Consider the following 23,955-nt stretch of genomic DNA (forward strand, 5'->3'; position numbering starts at 1 on the left):
AACTGCGCACCTGCGCACTAAAATCTAAGATCTTCCTGTAATGTGCGTATCACTTACGGTAATGTTTCTATTGCCAAGTGGGGGAACGGAGTTAGGTCTCCTTATTATTTCTTCGTGGTTCTATTGTATTTTTTTTGGGTTCTAAGGAAATAAATTCAATTCGCTGAAACACTCTTGAATTTAGTCGAATTCTGTTTGGAATTACTTAAATTCATTATAATTCACCAAAAATTGAATATAACTGACATCAATTTAGAAGAAAATCCAAATTTTACATTGGAATCATTTAAATTTAGTTTGATTACTTTGATATTCATTCAATTAGTCACGAATTTATTTAAATTCTCTTAGATTCTATTTAAATTGTTGAAAATATTGTCAACGCGCCTGTTTTTTGAGCTGTTGCTGAAATATCTTAAGCTTTGTCATTTTAACATGACATATAAGCCTAAGTTCAAGACAAAATGTCAATTTCATACAAAGATATCGCAAATAACGTAAAACTTCGATTTTTTCAAAAAATGTTAGTCGCTCAGGAAGTAATAACTATTTCTTAGAGTACTTGGACTCATTTTAAAGGTAATTAATTCTCCATAGTATTTTTCTAAATCGTTCAAATATGTTTAGAATTTTCTTCTGGTTTTTGGCCTAAGTTGAGCAAAAAATTCGCAAAATTTCAAAAATGAGTAAATACAAATATTTTTAAAAAATCATTAATTACCATATTTCAATAAATTGTTTTAATATTTATAAACAATTTATTTTTTTATTTTTTAAATAATTTGGTGAGTATAATCATTATTTGAAAATTTGCGACTTTTTTGTACCAACTTTGGCCGTAGGGTAGATTTTAAGAAAAAAATTTCAAAAATATCTTCATAATTCGTGATATTATTTGAAAAAAATTTGAGGTAATATTATTAATAAAAATTAGGGCACTTTGGCAACAGGTCAAAAATTAAGTGAATAGATCATTTCTACCGGAGCTGTACCTTGAATTTCGTTAAATTCCATTAAATTCCCTTAAGTTTAATTTAATTCCTTTTTATTCCATTCAATGCCTTTCAAATTAGTCTAAGTTGCTTAAATTTGGTTAGTTTCACCCAGAATGAAGTAGAATTAATTTTAATTGCATTAAATTTATTGAAATTGCATTTAATTTACTTAATTTGCCTTGAGGTATTATGTATTTATATGAAATCTCTTTAATTATGTTTAATTAGTGAAATTCAATACACTTGAAATCTCTTCGAACTATTTATGTATAATTATTTGAATCATTTACGTAGCTTTAATTCAGCTGAATTCTGTTAATAATTACCATTTGATTCTTTAACATTCTTTTTAATTTCTTTTAATTCACTTTAATCTACTTAAATTCTCTTGAATTCTCATAAATGACATTGAATTTGGTTGAATTCAATCAAATTCACTTTAGAGTTAATAAAGTTTCTTAAATTTACTTAATTTTAGTGAAATTCAGGGAGAATTCAATAGAACTTATTTTAGTTCAGAAGAAATAATTTTAATAATGTATAGTTCACTAAAAATCAGCGAATATAATTTTAATTAATTGGTCTATTGGCATCACTGATTTTCTGAATTGGGATTGATGTCCATATTTAAGATAAATGTATTGATTTTTTCTCTAAAGTAACATATTTCTAATGTTTATAATTCTTAAAAATGTTTTAAAAAATTAAGTGGGTCGTAAATTTACTGGACCTAGTTCTTATAATCTAGATAATTTATAACACAGTAAACAATGGATTAAAGTAATCTTAACTGTAAAGCATTACTTTTGAGTAACGACGTACTGGCTGACAAAAGTTATTAATTACTTAGGTAAATTATTAAAATATGTCTTCGCATCTAAAAAAATCCGTGATTTGAATAAGAAAATGTTATTTTTTCATCAATTATTACAGATTTTTAAATTTAACATCGAAATGAACCTAAATGTTTAATTCGTATTCCACCAAGTATCTTACGAATATTCCTTTTTAATTCAAAAAGTTACTTTTTGTCGAAAATGACGCAAATTTACCTTTGCTTGGAAATGAATGATTCACTTTAAAACCCGTATTCGTCGAACATTTATATTTCTTATATTTTCCAATGTAATTTGGATGTGTTATGTAATTCTGATTTACGTTGAAATTCATGCTCGGCTTATTAATCATAGAATTTGCTTTCAACTGCATTGACATATTGAGCAATGTATATAATTTAGAAACAGAAATTTTGAGATGAGTAGAGAGCATTCAATCAACAGTGGAAATTTGAGTGATTGGTAGTTCTGTTCCTGGCAATCGAGTGAAGTGCACACCGTGATTTACATTAGGGATAAAGCAATCAGTTTCATTTTCATCCATAGATCCACCAAGGATAAGTTCAGTTGGACCTGATAGAAGGAAGACAGCTTTATTGTATACGGCCGCTTCTTTTGAGTGTCATGCAGATGCTATGCCACCTGCCGAGTACAGGTAATCTACCTTCTTATACCCAAATATAAAAAAATATTAAATTTTGAAAAACTTTTAAATGCAGAGAATGTGTTGCTGAAGAACAATTAATTACTTTTCAAGACAGAGATAGGATTTGTAATTTTTTAATTATATAAAGACGTTTTCTTTTACTGTGTGCTACACACTAATTATATGATTTTTTTTCAACAAAGGGTCGCCCTACTAAATTGAAAATATTGAAACTCGTACTTAAAAAAAAAATTCAAAATGAAAGATTGTATAGTTTGTAGTTTACTTAGAACTAACAAGAAGAAGTTCCCAGATTTCCAACTCTGATTTGATGCATTTTGAAATATATTGTAAGGCATCATAAAATACGGAATATGTATTTTGTTATAGCTGTACAATCTCATATGGAAAACGTGAAATAATAATATTATATAATAATATTATGATACAATATTCGTTGTGAGATATTGTAAAGTATAAAAAACAAGGAATACTCATTCAAGTCTAGTTTCCACTCTCATATTGAAGGGCTGAAATTACCCCTGAAGTTTTAATTGGATTACATTGGGAAAACTAAATTAGATAGTAGGATTTTTTACCTTACTTATAACTACGCGAAAATGATTATGTTCTCAAGACGGCAAAATACCTGTCGACTTATTTCTTTTAAAGAACAACATCTTTAAGAGGCGAATGATTCTGGGATTTAAAGTTGCGCTGCCTGTCTGATTTTCAATTTATTCGATTTCTTGAATACTACTAATATTTCATAAATATAGGGGTAGTTTACCCCTTCATAAAAGTGTATTACTAGCAAACACGTATTCCCATAACATACTTTAACATAATTTGAATTTTCAGCAAGCAAAATTCAAATCAAGTGCATCCTTCTATCTAAATTTAGTTTTCTTAATGTAATTCAATATTAATTTTATGAGTCTGAAAATTATATGAAATGAGTGTTTCTTATTTTTTATTCTTTACAAAATATCTCAGAACGAATCAAATCAGAGATAGATATCTTAGAACTTCTCCTTGTAAGTTAGAATATTTTCATAATAACTAACTTTTCTATCTATTTTTTGTTTCAGATGGGCTCAAATTTTTTCCGATGGGCGGCTGCCTGTAGAATGTGGAACAGGTCAGCGTTTAGTTTTAACAAACGTCACATACGACCAACAAGGGCAATACATCTGTTTGGCGGCTAATAAAATCAATGGAAACATCAGAGAAATTCAAAGTGATCCGGTTTCTCTACAAGTTGTTGGTGCACCAAAGGTGAGAATTTCCAATCCGTCAAATCAATTTCAATTCCGTGAAATCTAGATTCGAATTTCAGTTTTTAAATTAACAGGGTTGCCCCAGGTTAGTTAGTCAGGGAATTCCAGAAAGTCAGAGAAAGTGAGGGAATGTCTGGAAAAACCTGAAACAGGCAGGGAATTTTTGATAAAAAAGACGCCGTGTAAAATACACATAGATTTTATAAACGTATAAAATTAAAATATAAATAAATTCTCTAAATTAATTAAACGTGGAACGCTAATGAAATTATATGTGAAAAAATATGTTAATACCAAGTAAGCCTTACAAAATTATAATTGCTTTGGTTGAAAATGCATCTTGTGGTTAAAATTGTTATTACTTTGTTAAAAATTTAACACTTTTGTTGAAAAATCATTATTTTTCGTTAAAAATTCAAGTGTCTTATTAAAAATTCGTCTTTTTGGGTTAAAAATTGAACTATTTTTTGTAAAAATTCAACTGTTTTATTCAAAATTAACTTTTTGTAACAAAATAATATTTTCGGTTTAAAAATTAATGTATTTCGGTTGAGGATTTTACTACATATTTTGCTAGAAAAATATGTATTTTTTGTTATATTAGGCTGCTTTTTATTGAAAATTACAATATTTTGTGGTCGGAATATATACTATTACACTTTTCAGAAATAATTTTTTTTACAAATTTATCTCTTTGGTTCAAAATTTATTTGTTTTACGATGCGTTTATAATGTTTTAGACATATTTTTTATGTTAATTGGGATTTACATTTTTTTCATCCATGGACTTACACGTTTTGGACAACAATCGACTTTTGATGATCTATATCTCGAAAAAAAGTTAATATTTTTCGAGATATGGGTCTCTAGAGTTCCACGAAAGCTCGAATGTGCTGTTTCTTTTTTTTTTAATTGGATTTTTTATTTCGTCTGCTAAATTTGTCGCTAAGGACTTACATGCTTTTGCCACGACACTCTCTAACTTTTGTCACTAACAGTGTTTAGGATCAATTTAGAAACAAACATTTGTTTTGCATTACATTATTGGTCACCAAGGTGTGAGGTTGCTTTTATACCTGATAAAAAATGTATAACTATACGGGAAAATGAAAAATTGTTTTGGGAAATGTCAGGAAAAGTCAGCGACTTTCGGAATTGAGATTTTGTAGCAACCCTGATTGAGGTTATTTGAAATATAATAAAAATTAAATCACACTAACTGAAATTCAAATGTCAAATAAATACAATACAATACTATACAAGCATGCTATGCAATACCTGAAAATAGAAAGTCATTCTGTATGCATCTCCTGTTTCATCGCGCCGAGTTAAAATTAGTGAAAAGCGTATAAAGCAACATGAAACTCTGGTGCTGACATTGTAATCGGTAAATCAGTTTGACGCAATATTAGTTACGTGTTTGCAGGTAATGAAACCAGCGAGTACAGAGAAGTTTCTTGTTTCGACGACGGAAGGGAGCCCAGCTCGTTTGGAAATCACACTCTGCTCTAATCCCAGGCCGCGACTCGTCGCCTGGGAATGGGGAAGCACCAGACTCCACGCTGGTTAGACCTCAATCCAGTATTCCAGTTTGGTTTTCAATTTTCATTTTTGTACGTTTTGTACAAATTAGATTTTCCGTTTGTTTTTTAAATTAATTTATCCCCTTTCAATATTTTTTTATCGACCAAGTTTATTTTTACTTTCTTTAACCATAAGGGTATCACACAGCAGCATTTGTTTGTTTCTGTTTCTTAAATATCTCAAAGTGCGGATTCTTATTGAAAATATAAGTTTGTTCTACAAGGGATTTCATGATATTGCAGAATGCCCAGGATAAAATATTTTCGATAAAAATCATCTAGGGGCTCTACTTTTTTTTTAACTACGTACAATCCAGTTCGAAATAGAGCGATTTGAAAAATTATTTTAAACATTGATAAGAATATACTGATTGTATATTATAACCTATTTTGGAAGATATACTGAAATTTACTTAATAGAAAAATAATTTCGGTTAAAATTGTTCATTTAACAATAGGTACTTAATAGATTTTTTAATAATAAGTAAGATTATATAGGATTTTCAGTACCTCTTTTCTCCTTTTTTTAAGAATTCCTCTTTTTCCCTGTATTAAGAAACTTTTATTTTTTCTCATTTTCTCACTAAACTGCGAACTGCGTTAGTAGAAACCAGTAAGAAAAGCTAATTATTATTAGTTGAAATTTAATTCTTCCTGGTTATTGAAAAGTCTACTATTATATTTTTAGCCCTAAATTCATCTCTATTGGCCAAAAATTTTACTATTTGATTGAAAATTTAATTATTTTGTTAAAAGTTTTTTTTTCTTATTTGAAAATTAAACTATTTTTGATAGAAAATAGACCTTTTTTTGGTAGAAAAGTCTTTTTTTTGGTAGAAAAATAATCTTCCTTGGTTTAAAATCAACTTTTTGCTGAAAATTCAACTATCTGGTTTTTGGTTGAAGTTTAATCCTTTTTGTATGAAGATTCGACTGATTAAATAAAAATTCATATTTTTATGTTGAAAATTAAAACATTGGTTTAAAAATTTAACTATTCGCTTAAACATTTTTTTGAAAATTCATCTATATTATTTAAAATTTATCTTTGTTCATCGAAAATTCAACTGTTTTGTTACACATTTGCCTTTTTGGATAGAAAGTTCGTTCTTTTGAAAATTTCTCTTGATAACTTTTCGGCTTGAAGTTTCATCTGTTTTCCAAAAAAAAATCACTTTTTTGGTTGGAAACCTTTTTACAAAGTATTATTGAACTCTTTGCCTATATAAACTATTTTGTTGAAAATTTGTCGATTTTGCTTCAAAGTTTAACTATTTGTTTAAAATCGATCTTTTTGGGTTTCAAAATAAATTTATAAACTTAACATATTTTTTCTAAACATCAGATATTATATTTTCGTTTGTAATTCATATATTTTTTTAATGCAACTACTTCTTGGTTAAAAATGCAACTTTTTGATTAAATTTTAATCTGTTTTGGTTAAAGATTCAACTATATTTTTTAGAAAAATTTTTTTTTTTTAATTTTTTTCAATTTTTTTAAATTCAAATTCATTGCTTGAAAGGTGAACTACTTGTTTGAAAGTTGAGGTATTTTACTGAAAATTCGTCTTTGTCGGTTGAATTAAACTGTTTTTTATTTAAAATTAAAATAACTTTTGAGTGAAACGTCAACTATTATATTTTCAATTGCGAATTAATCCGTTATATATTGAAAGTTCATCTTTTCCGGTAGAAGAGTCTTCTTTATTTGTTGAAAAAGTACTTTTTTCATTGAAAATTAAACTTTTCTGGTTTAAGGTTCAACTGACTTCTAAATTTACTTTTGTTTAAAAATTCGATCATTTAGATGAAAATTCATCTTTGTAGGTTGAAAATTCAACTATTTGGTTAAGAATTTTTAATATTTTGTTGAAAATTATTTTTTGTTGTAAAAATTTAGCAATTTGTTTGAAAATTTATCTTGACGGTTTTAAAAGTCAACTGTTTTCTAAAATATTCAACGTTTTAACTTGAAAACTGAACTCTTTTATTGAGATCTTTTGTTTTATTTAAAATCTTAAGAGTTGAAAGTATAATGTATTGAATTCACCTATTTCCCCTGTTTTGAAATAATTTTGGACCGTTAGGTCTGTATTTGACAAAATTACAATTACAATGAATCTAAGCAACTTCTGAAGAATACGTATCCTATTCTTGATGCTAACATTCATCAGCCTAGTTTACAACTATTTTGAATAAAGAAAAATCAAAACGTTACATTAAAAAATAAAAATTGATTCTTACATTTTCCTTATACAAATTTTCTATCTTCTTGAACTGAAACAACATTGAAGTAGGATTTCAATAAGATGGGAACTTTCTTAAAGTAACTTCTTTACATGTGTTTGCAAAGAAAACAGAAAGAATATCTTGAGTTTAGAAACTTTACAAATGATTAAATACAATTGAAAGCATTCAAGAATGTGAATTTACTTTGCAGAGTAGAGGAAATTTTATATTGAAAAGTTGTGTTCAGAAAGTCTTGTTAAGTCAGAATTAAAATTTTCAGGAGAAGTATTGGAACCTCGACATCGGGCTTTCGACTTAAAACCTCTGCCTTCAGATGACTGTTATTTAGCAATTTTAGAACTAATAACTACCATCAGAGAAGATCAAAGACTGTACCACGTTATTGTGGAAAATGATCGTGGAAGTGATCGACGAGTTTTGATGCTCAGGGTCGACGAACCAGGCCAGGTGAAATTTTATCATATATTATTTATAATAATTAGTTATATATTATATATATTAATTATATATATACGTTATTTTTATTTTATTGCCGCAGAAATATACGTATTTATGTTTTATATTTGATTTTTGAATATATTTTGAAACTGCAAATTTAAAAATAGAATTACAACCGAGAATTTTGTGTTGAATAAATTTATTGGAAATAACTTTTTCCTACAAATTAAATCTAATAACTTATATGAAAATTCGAAATTTTTTCGGTAGTAATGACAGAATTTAATGCTGAAAGCAACCCAAAAACATTTAATTCTGTAGCGCACGTGAAACCCAACCAAAATCAACCCCTAGAGATAAAAAAATTCTATAATATGACAAAAATAATTTGAAAAGTTTCTTAGAACAAAAATACCACTGCGAAGTAGTATGAATTATTAAATCTATGTGTATTTATTTCTACACATTTTATGAATACTTTGCTTCCTCAAAGGTATCAAATAAATTTGCTTCCTCATAGAGGGAGTTTTTTCTTTAACAAGAGAAAAAATTGAAACTGAGCTATATTCCAAATTAAAAACAAACAAAAAAATTGTATTCCGAAAATGTAACCTTTTTATTAAATCCAAATAACATTAGTATGTTGTATTTCCCATATTAAAAAGTTTTTAATTATATCAACAAGAAAAACAATATATTTTTTTAATTTATGTATCAGTCTTGCTTTAGGTCATTCGACGAGTCTCTAAGATACAGACAAACTTGTCAGAGACAGTACTGTAGAATTTTTAATATGATCAAAGTTTGTCTCATACAAACGGAATACACCTTTTTTGAGCTTCATAAATCGGTACTAAGTTTCCAAAAAATCTATAAAAATATACTTATTTTAAAAGTAGAAATTTTTCTTCAAAGCTAACACAATTTCTTTCTAAAAGTATCCAAACAAGATTTTATCCGTCTAGCAAATATGAGACCAATCACAAATGAACCACTAAAGTTGAATAAATTCTATAAAAAGACATAAAAATGAAAACTCAAAGTGTTTTCGATGATAATGCTAGAATTTCATGCCAAAAGTAATTAAAACAGTTTATTTATGTAGCGCACATGTAACCCACCCCAAATCTTCCCCTAAAGTAATAAAATTTTTGTAAAAATACACTCATTTGAAAAGTTGAAATTTTATCACCGAAAATGACAGTTTTTTATGTCAGAAGCACTCTAAAAAAATGCATGCCTCTAACGCATGTGGAACCTACTCTATAAAAAACGATGGTTCCATGCTAATTGACCATAATTGTTTTAGCGTCCGCCCCATAAAGGTTCAATAATTCTAAAAGACACATTTATTTTCAAAGTCGAAATATTTTTTGAGTGAATGGCATGATTTCTAGCCAAAAAGACAAAAAAAAAGTTTCATCTCAGTAACGAATGTGGAACCCCCCCCCCCCCCCCCCCCCCCCCCCAAATCACACCGAAAAGTTAGAAACAATTCTGTAAACAGACACTTACGTGAAACCCAGCCCAAATCAAACCCTACAGTTTAAAAAATTATGTAAGAAGACTTTGATTTAGAAATTCGAAAAGTTTTCACCCAAAAAAAATTAGCCTTTTAAGCCAAAGTATCAATAAAAATTGTTACCCCTCTATTTGATGTGAAACCCACCCTAAATTAATCCATAAGGTTTCAAAATTTTTGTAAGAAAAACGCCAATTTTAATAATTAAAATGTTCGATTAAAAATGTCAGCTTCTCATTACAAAAGTATACAAAAAAAGTTTCATCCTTCCAGTGCATGTGGAACCCACCCTTAATGAATTCCTGAACAAGAGGAATGACATTTTTTACATTCTCACCAGAGAAGGTATTAGATTTGTGTAAGATTTCACCTCCCCCCTCCCCCAGTTTTTGTTAAATGTCCACTATTTGAGACCCCCTGAATCTTTTACGAATATTTCTCAGTATGTATGTATGTATTTATGTATGTCTGCATGCCTGCCTGTTTGTCTGAATGTATGTCTGTATGTCTGTCTGTTTCCACAATGACTTTTGAAAAAATTAATCTATTATTTTTTGATAAAAATTGAAAAATTAAGCTCATTTTGAATATTTTTTTAACTTTTTTTTTATTCAAAAATTCTCTGTACGGATGTGCATAGCATTCAAAAAGGCGAATAATTTATCCCAATGACTTTTCTCGCACGTTATGAAAAAAGAAATCAAGAGACAATGCATATTATGAATTGTAATAATTTACATTTATGTAAATTATATACATGTGGTATTCAAATGTGGGGAATATATAAAGACCGAACGCATAGCGCGAGGAGGTAAACACATTATCGAGCGCGAATTGTGAGAACCAACAGTCGCGCGCCTTAGTTGCGTTCATACTCGCATTTTTCAAATTAGTGTGATTTACAGAATTTTTTAAACTTTAGGGTCCATTTGGATAGCTTTTACGTGTCTTAAAAAGGAGAAAGTTTTTTGTGGAACTTTTGGCTTGAAATCATGCCATTTTCATCAGCGGAAATATTAAGACTCTTAAAATTATTGACTCTTAACAGAATTTTTAACGTTAGGGGTTCATTTAGTATGTTTTTCATATGAGATTTTTCCGACACTTGTGACCTAAGATTTAGAATTTATTTATTGTGTTCCTAGAACCAAACAGTCTTCTAAGAAACAAATGATACACTTCAATATACAAAAAAGTACAAACTCTGGTCGAGCATACATAATGACATCGGTAAATAAAGAATTAAAAAATTATAAAACTAATACAGGTGACTAAAGATATAATAATATGCTATATGGCGAATATGAATAATATTTGCTAACATAAGCTAGTGGTAAGAGTAATGGATATCATAAGAAAACTGAAGCCTTGATTAGTGTATAACTGAGATAGCCTATGGATTGAATTATCAAAGGATTAAATTATTATAATAGTGACACCAAAACATCGCTAAAAATCGGGAAATTAACAATTTACCAACTTGAAATTTCGAGAAACAAAAACTCGAAGAATAGCTTTTTGATGAAGGGTGTGCTTCACATTCGCTAGAGGGATGAAACTTTTTTTAAGAATGCTTTTGACGTTAACTACTGCCATTATCAGGAAAAATATTTTCAGTTTTCAGCAAAATAATTGTTACGTTTCTCGTAAACGTTGCGAACTTCCGAGTAATTAATCTAATTTTACTTGCAAAAGGTAAACAATTTATTTTTCCACTTTCAGATTCCATTGGTAATCGGAGCTGTTGCGGGATTCACCGTTCTCTCAATATTGATAATGGGCTTCGTTTGTTTTCTGCGTTCTGATAGATGCTGTGTCCCCAGAAATACAGTTCCAGCAATGCAGCAAGTTCATTGGTAAGTATCAAATTTTTAACTTCATTTTAAAAAGCGAGTATCCAATATCCATTATTTCATTACTGGCCCTGAAATATGAAATCTAATATTATTATGCACTTGGAAAAAATAATGCTCATTTATTATTTTCCTTTAGTACCAAACCCTCAAATACAATTATTGAGGATCCACGATTAGCCGTGGAAACAATGGAACGAGCAGCTCAGCAGTTTGTCCCGGAAAAAAGACAAAATCACGTTTTGAAGCCTGTTCCGTCTCAGTATCATCAGGATATTTATCAACATGATCCTCATCATCAGCAACCCCATTATCAGAGGCATCATCATCATAGTCAATCTCATGGGCCCCAGTATGCTATCCAGGTCAGATAATAGTCTTTATCTGCTTTTAAAATGAAAGTAGATATTTTTAAACGCCGATGACGGAATGAATATCCAAAAATGGCTTTTGTACTTTCACAATGCAACCTTATTTTCCATGCACGATGAATGTGAAAATTATCCACTATCCCCCCGGCGCGATCCTTGATTCATTGTTTGCAAGGGCTCTTCAAAATTCTTGTTGATAATTGTTTAAAAGTTTTATATTTTTGTAAATTCAATATCAGGAATCAGAATTTATTTACAATTAAATGAAGTTACCAAGAGCTTTTAAAGAGCAGTTTTGAGAAGTATGTCAAATAAATTCAAGTAAATATTGAAGTAAATAAATAAATTTAGAAGAACTTTCCTTTTTTATTCCTCAATGAACTTTATAATTCAGAAGAAACGTATGTAGGTGTATAGAATGTATAGGTGGCCAAATAAAACGCATATCATTTTAAATATATGAGAGTCTTTAATTTAATAATATCCAACGTTGCATCAGTCTAAATTTAAAAATTTCAAACAATTGTTGAAATTTAAATAATCATCAATCTGAAAAGATCTGTTTTCTACGTACTAACAAATCTAAAGAATATATTAAAGTAAATTTTAAATTTGATGTCAATGTATTTATACATGAAAAGAATGAAATTGGAACGCTTTTAATTTTTGGAAGCAATGCAACTTTGAGATTTGTAACTTGTGATATTATATATTTTTAGGATTTTTAGGTTTTAAAAGTATCAGTTAACACAACAATTAAGACACTTAATTTTTTGAAATATCGATTTAAGAACTTTAAATTATCAATTTAGAAAAAATATCAATTAGAAAACATCAGAATTTCATTTGGAGGAAACAAGGTTGATATGGATTCAATTTTGAAAGCCCAGGAAGAATATCTAAAGTTTTCAAACCTCAGTATGTTGTAAATTGTTCGAATTCAAGCTATCTAATTCAAACAAATCTAAAAAATGTTTTAATCTTCATTGTCCATTTCAAATCAAATGATTTTTTAGTGTAACATTTTAAAATATTTAACTATTCTACAAACTATTTTTTAAAATTTTATCAAAAAACGTTTATTTAAATAATTTTAAATAAATTTATCTATATAAATTAGCGGTTAATTTATGATTCATTTAAAAAATCAATATTTAAATATTCTACAAACTATTTAAAAAGTTTTAATAAAAAAAAGTTTATTTAAATAATATATCTATAGAAATTAAAGAGTAATTTATGATTCATTACAAAAAATTTTAATTTTACAAATTTTATTAGCCTTTGAAGAAATCTATTATATTTTAAGCACTTTTAATGGTATCTAGATTTATTAGATTGGACCAAATAAAAAACATTTTTTCAAGTAATGAAATCTAAAGTGGGTAAGAATTGTATTTTCACAAGAGTAGTCAGCCCTCCAAATTTTAATTCGATCAGATATCTTCTGTTCTGTGATGAATATGAAAATTCAAATTTTTGAAGATATAGAAAAGAGTACAAGTGACAAAAAAATTATGTTGAATTTAATATTTTTTGTACTCCAGATGAAGTGTAAAAGTTATATGCCATGATGATGTAAGTGTCTAAGTAGTATAGAACCTCACCAAAAATCATCTTATGCTTGCGGACTCAAACTAAAGTACATTTTTTTATAAAACTTCCATAAAACCATTTCACACCCACTTAAAACTCTTTAGACTCCCCCCCCCCCCCCCCCTCCATAAAATAAAATACTAAACTTTTGTACTTTCGATACGCCCTAAAATAAATATATAACTGATATAAAAGTTTGGTATGGATCCTATTTATTTGAAAAAGGAGCCCTTAGTGTTAAACAGTGAATCTAACAAGTAAACCGAACAAAATTGCATTTGGCATCCACTTATAGAAGCACAATAAAAATCGTTTTCCTTTCAAAAAAAGTATCTTCTTTCCCGCAAATGATCCAACCACATTTCATGGAAATTTTCGATTTTTGCCTCAACTCTTGCAGAAACATTGTTGAAACTTTGTTCCTTTTTGAGCCAAGAAAAGGCACTCTTTTCTTTGCAGCCTCGCATTCTACGGGATTCCAGAGTAAAAGATTGACTTATAAATACTTTGCAACCCGTAAGACAATCTCCATCGTCTGCATTTCAAGACTCGACAGCTACGTGCATGTTATAAAGTCGATCGGTTGCCAAGAAAACATTGAGATGGACATTGAGAAGACTTGAACGAATTTTACATTAGGAGAATTGTTCCTATCAAAAACAGAAGCTTTTCGACTGGAAAGCAGAGACCTTTGCGAAATATGCAATTTATCGCAAGTTGCCCATGTCTGAATTTCATTCACTATTTGTATGTGTCAGTAGGGCGTCTCAAATAACAACAGGAAATGTTTTTATTTATAGTTGCCCCTCCTTAAACAGCTTACATTTAGGGAAGCCGTAGGTCACGAAAAATTTGTAAATCAGGGAAAAGTCAGAGATTTTTGAAAAAAATGGCAAAAGTGATATAATTTTACAAAATTTATAACATTTTAGTGTTTTCAAAAAATGCACCTGTTCGCGAGAATTGAAGGATTTTATATGATTTTCATGATTTTCAAAACGTTCAAGGCGTTTTCAAACATTTTCAACCATTTTAAAGATTTTAGAATGTTTCAAATTATTCGAAGGGATTTTCTATTGATTTAAATTATTTGAATTGATTTTAAATTATTTTTAAATTGTAACGGGATTTTTAAAAATTCAAAAGAATTCACAAGAGCTCTACCAGATTTCAAGAGATTAAAAAAAATTAAGTTTAAAAATATCTTGTTAGTGTATTTTTAATATAGTTCATTCATTGGAAGTGATACCGAAGGATCGTAAAGGTTTTAAGGTATTTTTGAAAAATCAAAGGAATTTTCAGTAGCTTTCAAAAGTTTCAAGAGATTAAAAAATATTGCAAGGGATTTGAAATTATTTTAAAGGTTTGAAATACTGTTAGGTATGTATCTAAAAATATCTCAAGGAATTTTCAATTGCTTCAAGTAATTTAATGGTATTTCAAAGGATTTGAAATATTTTTGAGTATATTAAAATATTTCAGTATTGTTATCTATTTTTATTTTAAGTGTAACTTTAAAAAAATGAAGATTTGTTTGTAACGACCCTATTTTAAAGAATTTCGGAATGTCTGTAACGATTTTTCAGGACCTATAAAGTTTTAAGATCCTAAACTCGTTTCAAACTTAGTGAATTCAATTTTTTTCAATTCATTTGCATTTTTTTAATTGACCTTAAATTTTTTATAATTTTCATGGAATTCTTCTCATTTCCTCTCCAATTTTACTGAATTCAACGGAATTTTTTGCATTTTTTAAATTTTTTTATATATTTTTAAATCCTTTAAAATTCTTTGGAATTCTTTTTAATTCTTTTGAATTGAGCTTGAGATTAGAAAATGAAATTTTACGGCCACTCTGATATTTCTGCGAGAGCGAAAGGAAAATTTCAGAATTTTTTTTTATGAACGTTCAGAGTTTCCAAGCAAATCCTGATTGTAACAAAATTTTAATACATATTTCTACCTTAATCTTATTAGTTTTGTTTAAAGATCTAAAACGGGCTTTCTAGTTACTTGAAAACTTTTTAAGAGGCGGCAAATTAAAAAAAAAACTTTCATTTGAGACGTCTTAATTTGTCAGTTTGACTTTTCTTTATCAATTTTTGAAATTATTCTTAATTAAATTCAGAAAAGTATTACTGAAATTGATAAAAAAAAGTGTTCGAATAGTTTCATCTGCAAGAGATTGCGATCGCTTTTCTCCATTTATATCGGCACAAGAGTTTGGATTATTTCACTGGGATTTTCTAAAATAAAAAAGAAATATTAGGAATGAAAAAACTATGAATATATAAATCCTGAAGTATTTTTTAAATATTGAAATTTGAACAAAAAGTATTAATAAATAAATTTACTTCTGAAAATACAGTCCTCTCATTTTTTACAAACTATTCTAGATTATTAGAAATGTTCAAAATCAATAAAAATTGATCGCAATATTCGTCAGAAACAAATTTATATTCTCCTCCTAAATTCACAAGAATCGGTTCATAACTTGTTTCTAACTTTTTAAAATACTTTTTTGGAATTGTGAAATTCTATATTTTAAGTAAATTAATATATTGAAAACTCCATGACGGTAATTGTTCCTTAATTTTTTTATCTCTAACTAGAATTTGTTCTACCTTTTCTAAAAACAAAAAAAGTGAAAAAATTCAATCACTAGTAGTGAATCTTTGCGCTGTTACCTACAACGCAGTCTTGATTAATAAATCTTTGCACTGTGGCAGAAACGTAAGCTTAGTAGGCTTTTAAAAATGCGAAAGACAAATTTTCTAATAATTATAACCTTTTTGAGAAATATCCGATCGAATCTATTTCAAATCAGGCAGGTTCTACACATTAAGTCGCAGAATCTCTTAGCGAAGAAAAATGTGGTTTTTTTAAGCGGAAACTAGGCATCTACATAAAAAACATCTATTTTTGTGAGATATAGGCACCTCCTTAAAAAATCATCGGAAAATGTAAAAAAAAGGGTTCAAAATTAACCAAGTGGCCTACTCTTGTATTTTTTAGCATTTTTTCTTGAATTTGGCCTTCTATGAGGAAAAAATTCTGTGAGTTTTATGCAGGACAGACGATTTTGGCGACCAGCAGCATTTTTTCCGAAAACAAGAATTTGAGAATTTTTATTTAAAACAACGAAAGACATGGCAAACGTCTCTTGGTCTGTTGTGATATCTTACATCGTATACGTGAAAAAAAACTAAAAACATATAAAAATGTTTTTAAAAACTCACGGTTTTTGTGTTATTTATGAGTATTTCAAGCTTATGCTTAACAAAGGGCTTACTTATTACAAATACTTGATTCAGGCATAACATGATCCACATGTACACATGTATGGCAGAAAGTTGAACGTCACATGCCTTAACGGTGAGGAGAGAAATATACTTGAAAATTATTACAGACACAAAAAGAGAAAGTCAAAAAAAGGATAAAATCAGAACGTAAGAAGACAAGAAAATGCAAAATGACTTTGAAGGAAGAAATAAACTGTTTTATAAATAGTCGTTGATCAATATGAAGGGAGGTAAAAGTACAGAGTTAGTCCTCATAAGAAATAGCAAGAGTGAAACGCTATATGATACAGATGGGATACTAGACGCTTTGAAAGACTCTTAAGGAATTATTAAGAGGTGAAGTTGTAAGGCATGACAACTGAGATATAGATTACGATATGTTAGAAACACCAATTAAGAGAGTTTGAGCCTCTGAGGTTAAGAATATAATTAACAACTTAACAAAATTATAAGGCTTCTGTCGTAGATAATATTAACACTGAACACTGAACATGCCTCACAGGTTGCGAGAATTAATAAAGTGTATCGAGATGGAAAGCTCTAAATGACTGGAAAAAGGCGATTATCGTACCAATATACAAATGAAAGGGAGATAAAAGCAACTACAATAATTACAGAAGTATCAGTTTATTAAGTACCGCAAGTAAAGTATATTCAAAAATAATTATTCGTAGGGTAATAAAAATAACAGAAGAAAAATATAGCAAGTCCAAAGTAGATTTATGCCTGGAAGATCATGTACGGATCAAATATTCAGCTTAAGGCAGATCACAAAGAAAAGTTTTAGTGTAGGAAAACAAGTTTTCTGTGCATTTTTTGACCTAGAAAAAGCTTTTGACAAGGTAGATAGAAGTAAACTTTGAGATGTCCTAAAAGAGTACGGAGTCAATATATGGATCCTAAAAGCAATAAATATAATATATTCTGGTACCAAAGCGATTGTAAGGGTTAATGGGAAACTGCGTGACTGGTTTGATAATATGCAAGGTGTTAGGCAAGGATGCGTTATTTCCTCATATCTATTTATTATATTCATGAAGAATAATTTAAGAATGGCCCTCTTCGACGAAGAAGTTGTGGATCTCGAAACAGTAAGGGTACGTGGGTTAGCGTTCGAAAATGATAAGGTTCTTATGGCAGAGTCAATCGAAGACTTACAAAGAATGTTGTATAAACTGAATGCAAGCATGAACAGCATGGGCCTCAAAACTAACTCAAATAAAACAAAAACTATGGTGTTTGAAGGAAAGAGTGTAAAAACAATGTGCAAAATTGACCTAAAGGATGAGAGAATAGAACAATTTTATAAGTACGTATATCTTGGTAGCCTATCTTTTCCATTTTTCAATTTTTTAGTTATTCCTTTTTTAAACTTGTTTGGTTTAAAAAAATATTTTTTTCAGTATTTTAATTACTAACAATATTTTTTCCTTCAGATAATTATGAAGAAAACTAAAACCGGTTTTTTAATTAAAATTTTTGTTATACCTTTAATCTCTTTTTTTACCTTTTCAGTTTGTGAAGAAAACGATTGGTTTATTTCAAATTTTGTTTCATTTTCATAACTTTATTTGAAATAATGTATAAAACCAGAAGTTTTTGTCAAACTTTTAATTTCTTAATTATTTTAATTGCTTTTGGCTAAAAATAAGGCAGTCTTTTTGAAAGTGAACCTTCTTTTTAGTAAGATTAAATTCGTGAAATATCCAATGGAAATTTGTTACTTTTTGTAATATTTAAAAGAAATGTCTATTAATATAAGGAAGTCATCGTATTCGTTTTATAGAGACTATAACAATTTTAAGGTCGGGAGAATTTTTTTCCTGAAAATATAATTTTTTAATTTTTCTCGGAAACAGTGTGAAGAAATGGTTTAGCCCTCATAAACCCCATTCCTTTCTCATAGAAATCCAAGATTCACAAGGAATTGGTCACAAATAAAGCAGTGGGGTTTTCATTAAAATCAACTTTTTATATGTTCAAACAAATCGTCGCCACTTTGTCCATTTGGAACCGCTTTCAAACTTTTCGAATGATTTCGAAAAATGTGGGTAAATCTCACCAAAATTTGAAAATAAAATTTTTGTGTCTGAATTATATCGAAAACTGTGGATGTGTAAATAACAAATTCTCTTTTTTTTGTTTAAAGAGACGTAAAGTTTCAAATATTTGTAACTGAGCTTTTCTGCTAGTTGAAGTGTAAAACCTGCCTTACCTAAAATGAATTCGATCATCCTAATTTTTAATTAAAATATGCTTTCGTGTAGAAATGAATGCCTACAATTACGCTCCTGCATAGTTAATTAATTCTAGTACGATAATTATTCGCTCTGTAAATACTTGATTGTCATTAAATCTGTTACGTTTGCACTATCGTTAAAAGCACATAATACCTTCCCCACACCCTCTTAGTTGTCTACATTACGGCAAGATTTCTCAAAAATATCTTTAAAGAAAGAAAGAAAAAATTTTACTAATTATTTTTTTAAACTCTTATTGACCGACTACTCATGAACTCGGGCAGTGTGACTCTGGTGATGTCACGAAATTGTTTGATGCTGAAATATAATTATATCTTTCTTTTTTGGTTAACCAAGAATCGAACTTGTAAGAATGGTAAAAGTACCGAACACCATAGATACTTTGAAATATATTGTTTTTCAAAGCAAAACAGGGACACGTATTTTTTGTTTTTCACAAAAAAAATTAAGGTCATATACTCTAAAAAAATTACCAAATTTTTTTAAAAAGTTGTATCTTGGGAAAAAGTGGACATAAATTAATTTTATTCGCGGCAACTTGTTGTGTCTGATCTGTTTTGATTAATTTTGCTTCTTCACTTTTACTGTCACTGAGAAAGAAATAGAGTAAAAGAGAATAAGAGAGGAGGAGTAAAAGAGAATAAGGGAGAAAGAGTAAGAAATAAGGAAATAAGAAGAATGAAAGTACGGGAAGCGATGGGAAGAGGTAGTAGGGATACCGACAGAAAATGAGGGGAGGCGTAGCCGGGGCAGTGATAGGAAAGTATGGGAGGCTATAATGAGGAAAGTGAAGGGAGAACTAGTATGGAGGTGCAGATGAGTAGAGGAGTGGAAAAAATAGCTGTGAATGGGTAGCAGAGGGAGGTAGAGGGAAGGTAAAGAAAAGTTTGAACAGTTTTTTTTTATTAACTCTTTTGTTTATTTAAATTTGGAAGTGCATGTGTTTCAAAGTAAATATTATTTTCCCCTAACCTTAATAACTAACCTTCCCAATAATTCATAATGTTCTTTTTAGAGTGTTTTCTTTATTCTGCATTAAATCCTCTTAAAAATAAAATTGTGATTTGAGGATAGCGACAACTCATGCCAATGAAAACTCATAAAAGTTTAACTAGTTCCGGTACAGCGGCGCCAATCAGATTTTGAGTAACCCATGTCTCAACTCTCCCTTGAGGATCTCTAGGGAGAGGGAAGTGTTAATTGGGTAAATTATGGGGGGGGTGTAAAGAAGAAATAAGTTGAAGAAGTGGGGGGGGGTCCAAAGGGTGAATTGAGAAGAGTGGTAATTCTGGAGGAGAGGGAAAGTTAGGAGATGGAACGGGAGAAGAGGGTTAAACGACTTAATTAACGTCCTAATAGACAACGAAACTTTTTTTTGTGCGCGCGGCCTTTTTAAGTATATATACTTTTTAGTTTTTCCTGAATATTTATACAATTAAAATATTTTTTTCATTTTTAAGTTTCTTTATGAAATTTAAAAGATTCTAGATTTTTACTATAAGCTGCTTAAAAAATTAGTTCTGCCAACTTTTTCCTAAAATCCAACTTTTTAAAGAAAATTACCCTATAGTTTTTTGATCATTCACGTAATTATATTTAAGTGCCCCCCTCCCCCCCCAACTTGAGGATCAAAATATTTTGCTGAACAAGAAGAATATATATTTAATATTTACCATTAAAAACAATACCCCCCCACCCCCCAATAATCCTTGACATCACCAGGGTCATATTGCCCGGTTTTTATATGAAATCTATCCATTATTTATTTAATTTAGCTTTTTTGTCGAAAGAAGTTTTAGAGATTTCTTTGGGACATCTTACCTAGTTTGGAGATCATTAGACTTAGTTATATACCACTGTGTTAAAATAAAGACTTGTACAAATAAGTAGAGAACATTATTCCTGAAGAAATTGAATTTCTCTTTAAAAAATCTTATTGTTAGTGATAATAACTGTGCAGGGGGAGCAGCTGTTTCTAAAACCAGATCGTTTAGCGACACTGAAGCCTCACTGCAAGATCGACAAGCCACCCCAATATACCACATTCAAGCCAAGTTCACGTGATTGAAGATATCTCTTGTATATTGTGGATTCGAGAAAAAGCAGCGAAAAGTTCTACTACAAGAGCCATAAAATAAGTGGCGATCAAAAAATAGAATCATAAGCAATTAAATGTTTCTCATTTTTATCGCATCGTTTTTTCAACTTGTACAATATTGTTCGTTAACAGATACTAGGGCACCTCATGAAATCCTGTTTCTTAAGGTTTTCTGTAACCTTTATTAGGAAATTTATTTCTTTTGGTGAGCGAATGATCCTCTGTTTTGCCAGTTTAAAAAAAGTGTATTTAAAGGTCACTATGCAGGGATTTATGCCTAAAAATGAATCTTTTTTTAAGTTTTTAAGTTTTCATTTCTTGCATTTTAACTAGCCCATCTTCTGCAATAAAGAAAAAACTTTATCAGGGTGCCATGTAACCCTTAAATTTCGTTCCTTATGAGAAAAATTTTTAAGGTGGATATAACAGTTTCAGGAAATATTACTTAGCTTACTAAAAATATGTTTTACTATTGAAAAAAACATTTAGGCAATTCTTATTCTACAATTTAAAAAAAAATTTTAACAAATTATAAAATCAATTTTTACTAATGAAAAGTAAGTTATTTTTTATATTAACTAGGATCACTAATATTATATACAAAAATATTTTAATTTCTAATTAAAAGCAGTAGAATTCGACTTTAAAAGACGAAGTTTAAAACAAAAATATTTGAATTTGCGACCAAAAAAGATTTTTCATCCAAGAAAGAAACAAATTTCAACAAAGTTATAGTATGGGAGGGGGTAATTTTTATTATGAAAACAAAATTTCGAGTAACAATTCATTTTTTAAGTTTATTTGTTTTTAAGGTTGTATAAATATAATTATTTTAGAATTCTTGAGAAAATTCAAATAGATTTGTAAAGATTTCTTGAAAAATTGACATTTTTTTATAACTTTTTAAGTAATCTCTTAAAATTAATTTTTTAAAGTAAAAAAAATCAATAATCTATACAATTGTTTTAAATTTTTTTTAATCTTTATAAAATTATTTTGTAATTTTTTTTCAAAACTTCTAGATATCTTTTAAAATTATTAAAATTTTTCCTACAATCTTGGGTAAATCTTTCAGAATTAAAAAAATTTCCTTAAATTCTCTCATATTCTTTTTTTACAATTTTTGAAATCTATTCGAATGTTTTGAAATCTTGTTAAACAATCTTTTAAAATTAATTTTTGAAACTAAAAAATCATTAAAAATTTTCGCAAGAAAATTAAAAGTACAATTTTGAATTCTCTAGAAGCCTTTTAAAATTTTTGAAAACCCTCTACAATTTTTCTTTAAAAACTTCCAGAAACTAAGTTTTTTAAATCCTTTTAATTTTAAAATTATTTTTGAATCTGTTCAAAAATTCTAAACATCTTTTAAAATTACTCGAATTTTGTCTAAAATTTTGTAATCTTACATAATTGAAAATTTCTGCTTTGAAATCTTCTACATTCTTTTTCGAAATTTTAGGAAATCATTATGATGTTTTGAAATCTTTTTTTCAATTTTCACTGAAAATTGATTTTTCAAAATAAGAACTCATTTTAAATTTTTTCAGGAATCTTCAAACATTTTTTTTCTACAGAAACTTAAAGAAAATTCTTTTTTTGAAATGTTGAGTAAATTAAGTATTAAAATCTAAATAATTTTAAGACTTCGTTAAATTTTAATCATTATGTCAAGAATATAAATATAAAAAATAAGGTAGCACATACTTTCCTTTTTAAATCGATTTCTTTTAATATAGATTTTTTCATATTTGGAAAAACACGGGGTCCATTTGACCCCAGCGTAGAAAACTTTGGATAATTTCTCGAGTTTTCAATAGACTTACCTGAAACTTATTGTGGGTATTCCTAAAAGCCTGGTGAACAATATGCTATTGCTCATACAAAAAATTCAGATGTTAATATAATGAAAAAAATGCAAAAAATGAAGCAGGCATTATATAAATATTCGCGATTGAAAAAAGCATTGGGTCCAATGGACCCCGAGTGATAATTAAGGGATTAGAATATTACTTCTGAATGCCAACTTTATGATAAAATCACCACTTCAGTTATGTTAATAACCACTTTAACATTTTCTCGTCATATCGCACAAAGTTTTAGGGTAATATGACACCATGATAAAGAATTTTCTATATTGTACAAGGTGATATAGTTAAAATTGTAGAAAAACATTTTAAATTTAAAAAAATGAATTTTTGGCATCAAGCCTCTATAGCGACCTCTAAATATGTATTTCAAATTTGGCAAAAATACGGGATCATTCTCTCGTCAAAAGAAATAAATTGCCAAGTCAAGATTTTTGAAAATCTGAAAAAAAAGGATTTCATAAGTCACCCTAAAAGGTACTCATTATTTTTAAGTTTCTAGTTTACCCCATACGTTTTCAATATGAGGAAATTTCAAAATCATACAAATTTGAAATTAATTTTTGTTTTATATTTCGACACCGTGATTCAATACTGCTCCACGTCACGCTTTCTCGCAGTATTGTTCCACGCCAGGTTGGCGCATAGTACTGCTCCAGGTCTTTGAAGTGGAGCAGTATTAAATGCTGCCTTAAATTTTTAACAATTCTAAAATTGAAGATTATAAAATTGTAGTTCTTGAAAATGAAGCTTTCGTTATGCGATAGAAGTCCGAACTCAAAACTTCGTACTGGAAACTAGATGTGAAAACTAAAATTTAAGAATTATTGCTTAGCATTTTGTAAGATTACATACATGTGTTGACGAATCAAGAATTTTTTGTCGTTAGAGATTTTTATTGGTCTTTCGATCAGAATGCCAATGTAATTTATAAAAGTACAAAACTAGTAGATAGAATGAGAGATCGCAATGAAGGGCACGTGTATATTAAAAATTTCCCGAGGGAGCGTCCATTAATTCCGTAGTGCTTTTTCGGGGATAGGGAGCTAATCCC

At 28.8% G+C, this 23,955-nt stretch overlaps 1 protein-coding gene across 1 annotated transcript in view; it reads left to right on the top strand.

Annotated features, from left to right (window-relative positions):
• LOC117169936 (cell surface glycoprotein MUC18-like) overlaps window positions 1-21,003 on the top strand; it is a 397,122-nt gene extending 376,119 nt beyond the window's left edge. Inside the window, exons 7-13 of the mRNA XM_033356446.1 lie at window positions 2,378-2,486; window positions 3,569-3,755; window positions 5,184-5,322; window positions 7,852-8,039; window positions 11,275-11,408; window positions 11,545-11,770; window positions 20,896-21,003. Coding sequence (XP_033212337.1) covers window positions 2,378-2,486; window positions 3,569-3,755; window positions 5,184-5,322; window positions 7,852-8,039; window positions 11,275-11,408; window positions 11,545-11,770; window positions 20,896-21,003 — 1,091 coding nt within the window. The remainder of the gene's footprint in view (window positions 1-2,377; window positions 2,487-3,568; window positions 3,756-5,183; window positions 5,323-7,851; window positions 8,040-11,274; window positions 11,409-11,544; window positions 11,771-20,895) is intronic.
• Window positions 21,004-23,955: the final 2,952 nt, after the last annotated feature.

This window comes from Belonocnema kinseyi, chromosome 3, assembly GCF_010883055.1.
Source record: "Belonocnema kinseyi isolate 2016_QV_RU_SX_M_011 chromosome 3, B_treatae_v1, whole genome shotgun sequence".
Classification (NCBI taxonomy): Eukaryota; Metazoa; Arthropoda; class Insecta; order Hymenoptera; family Cynipidae; genus Belonocnema; species Belonocnema kinseyi.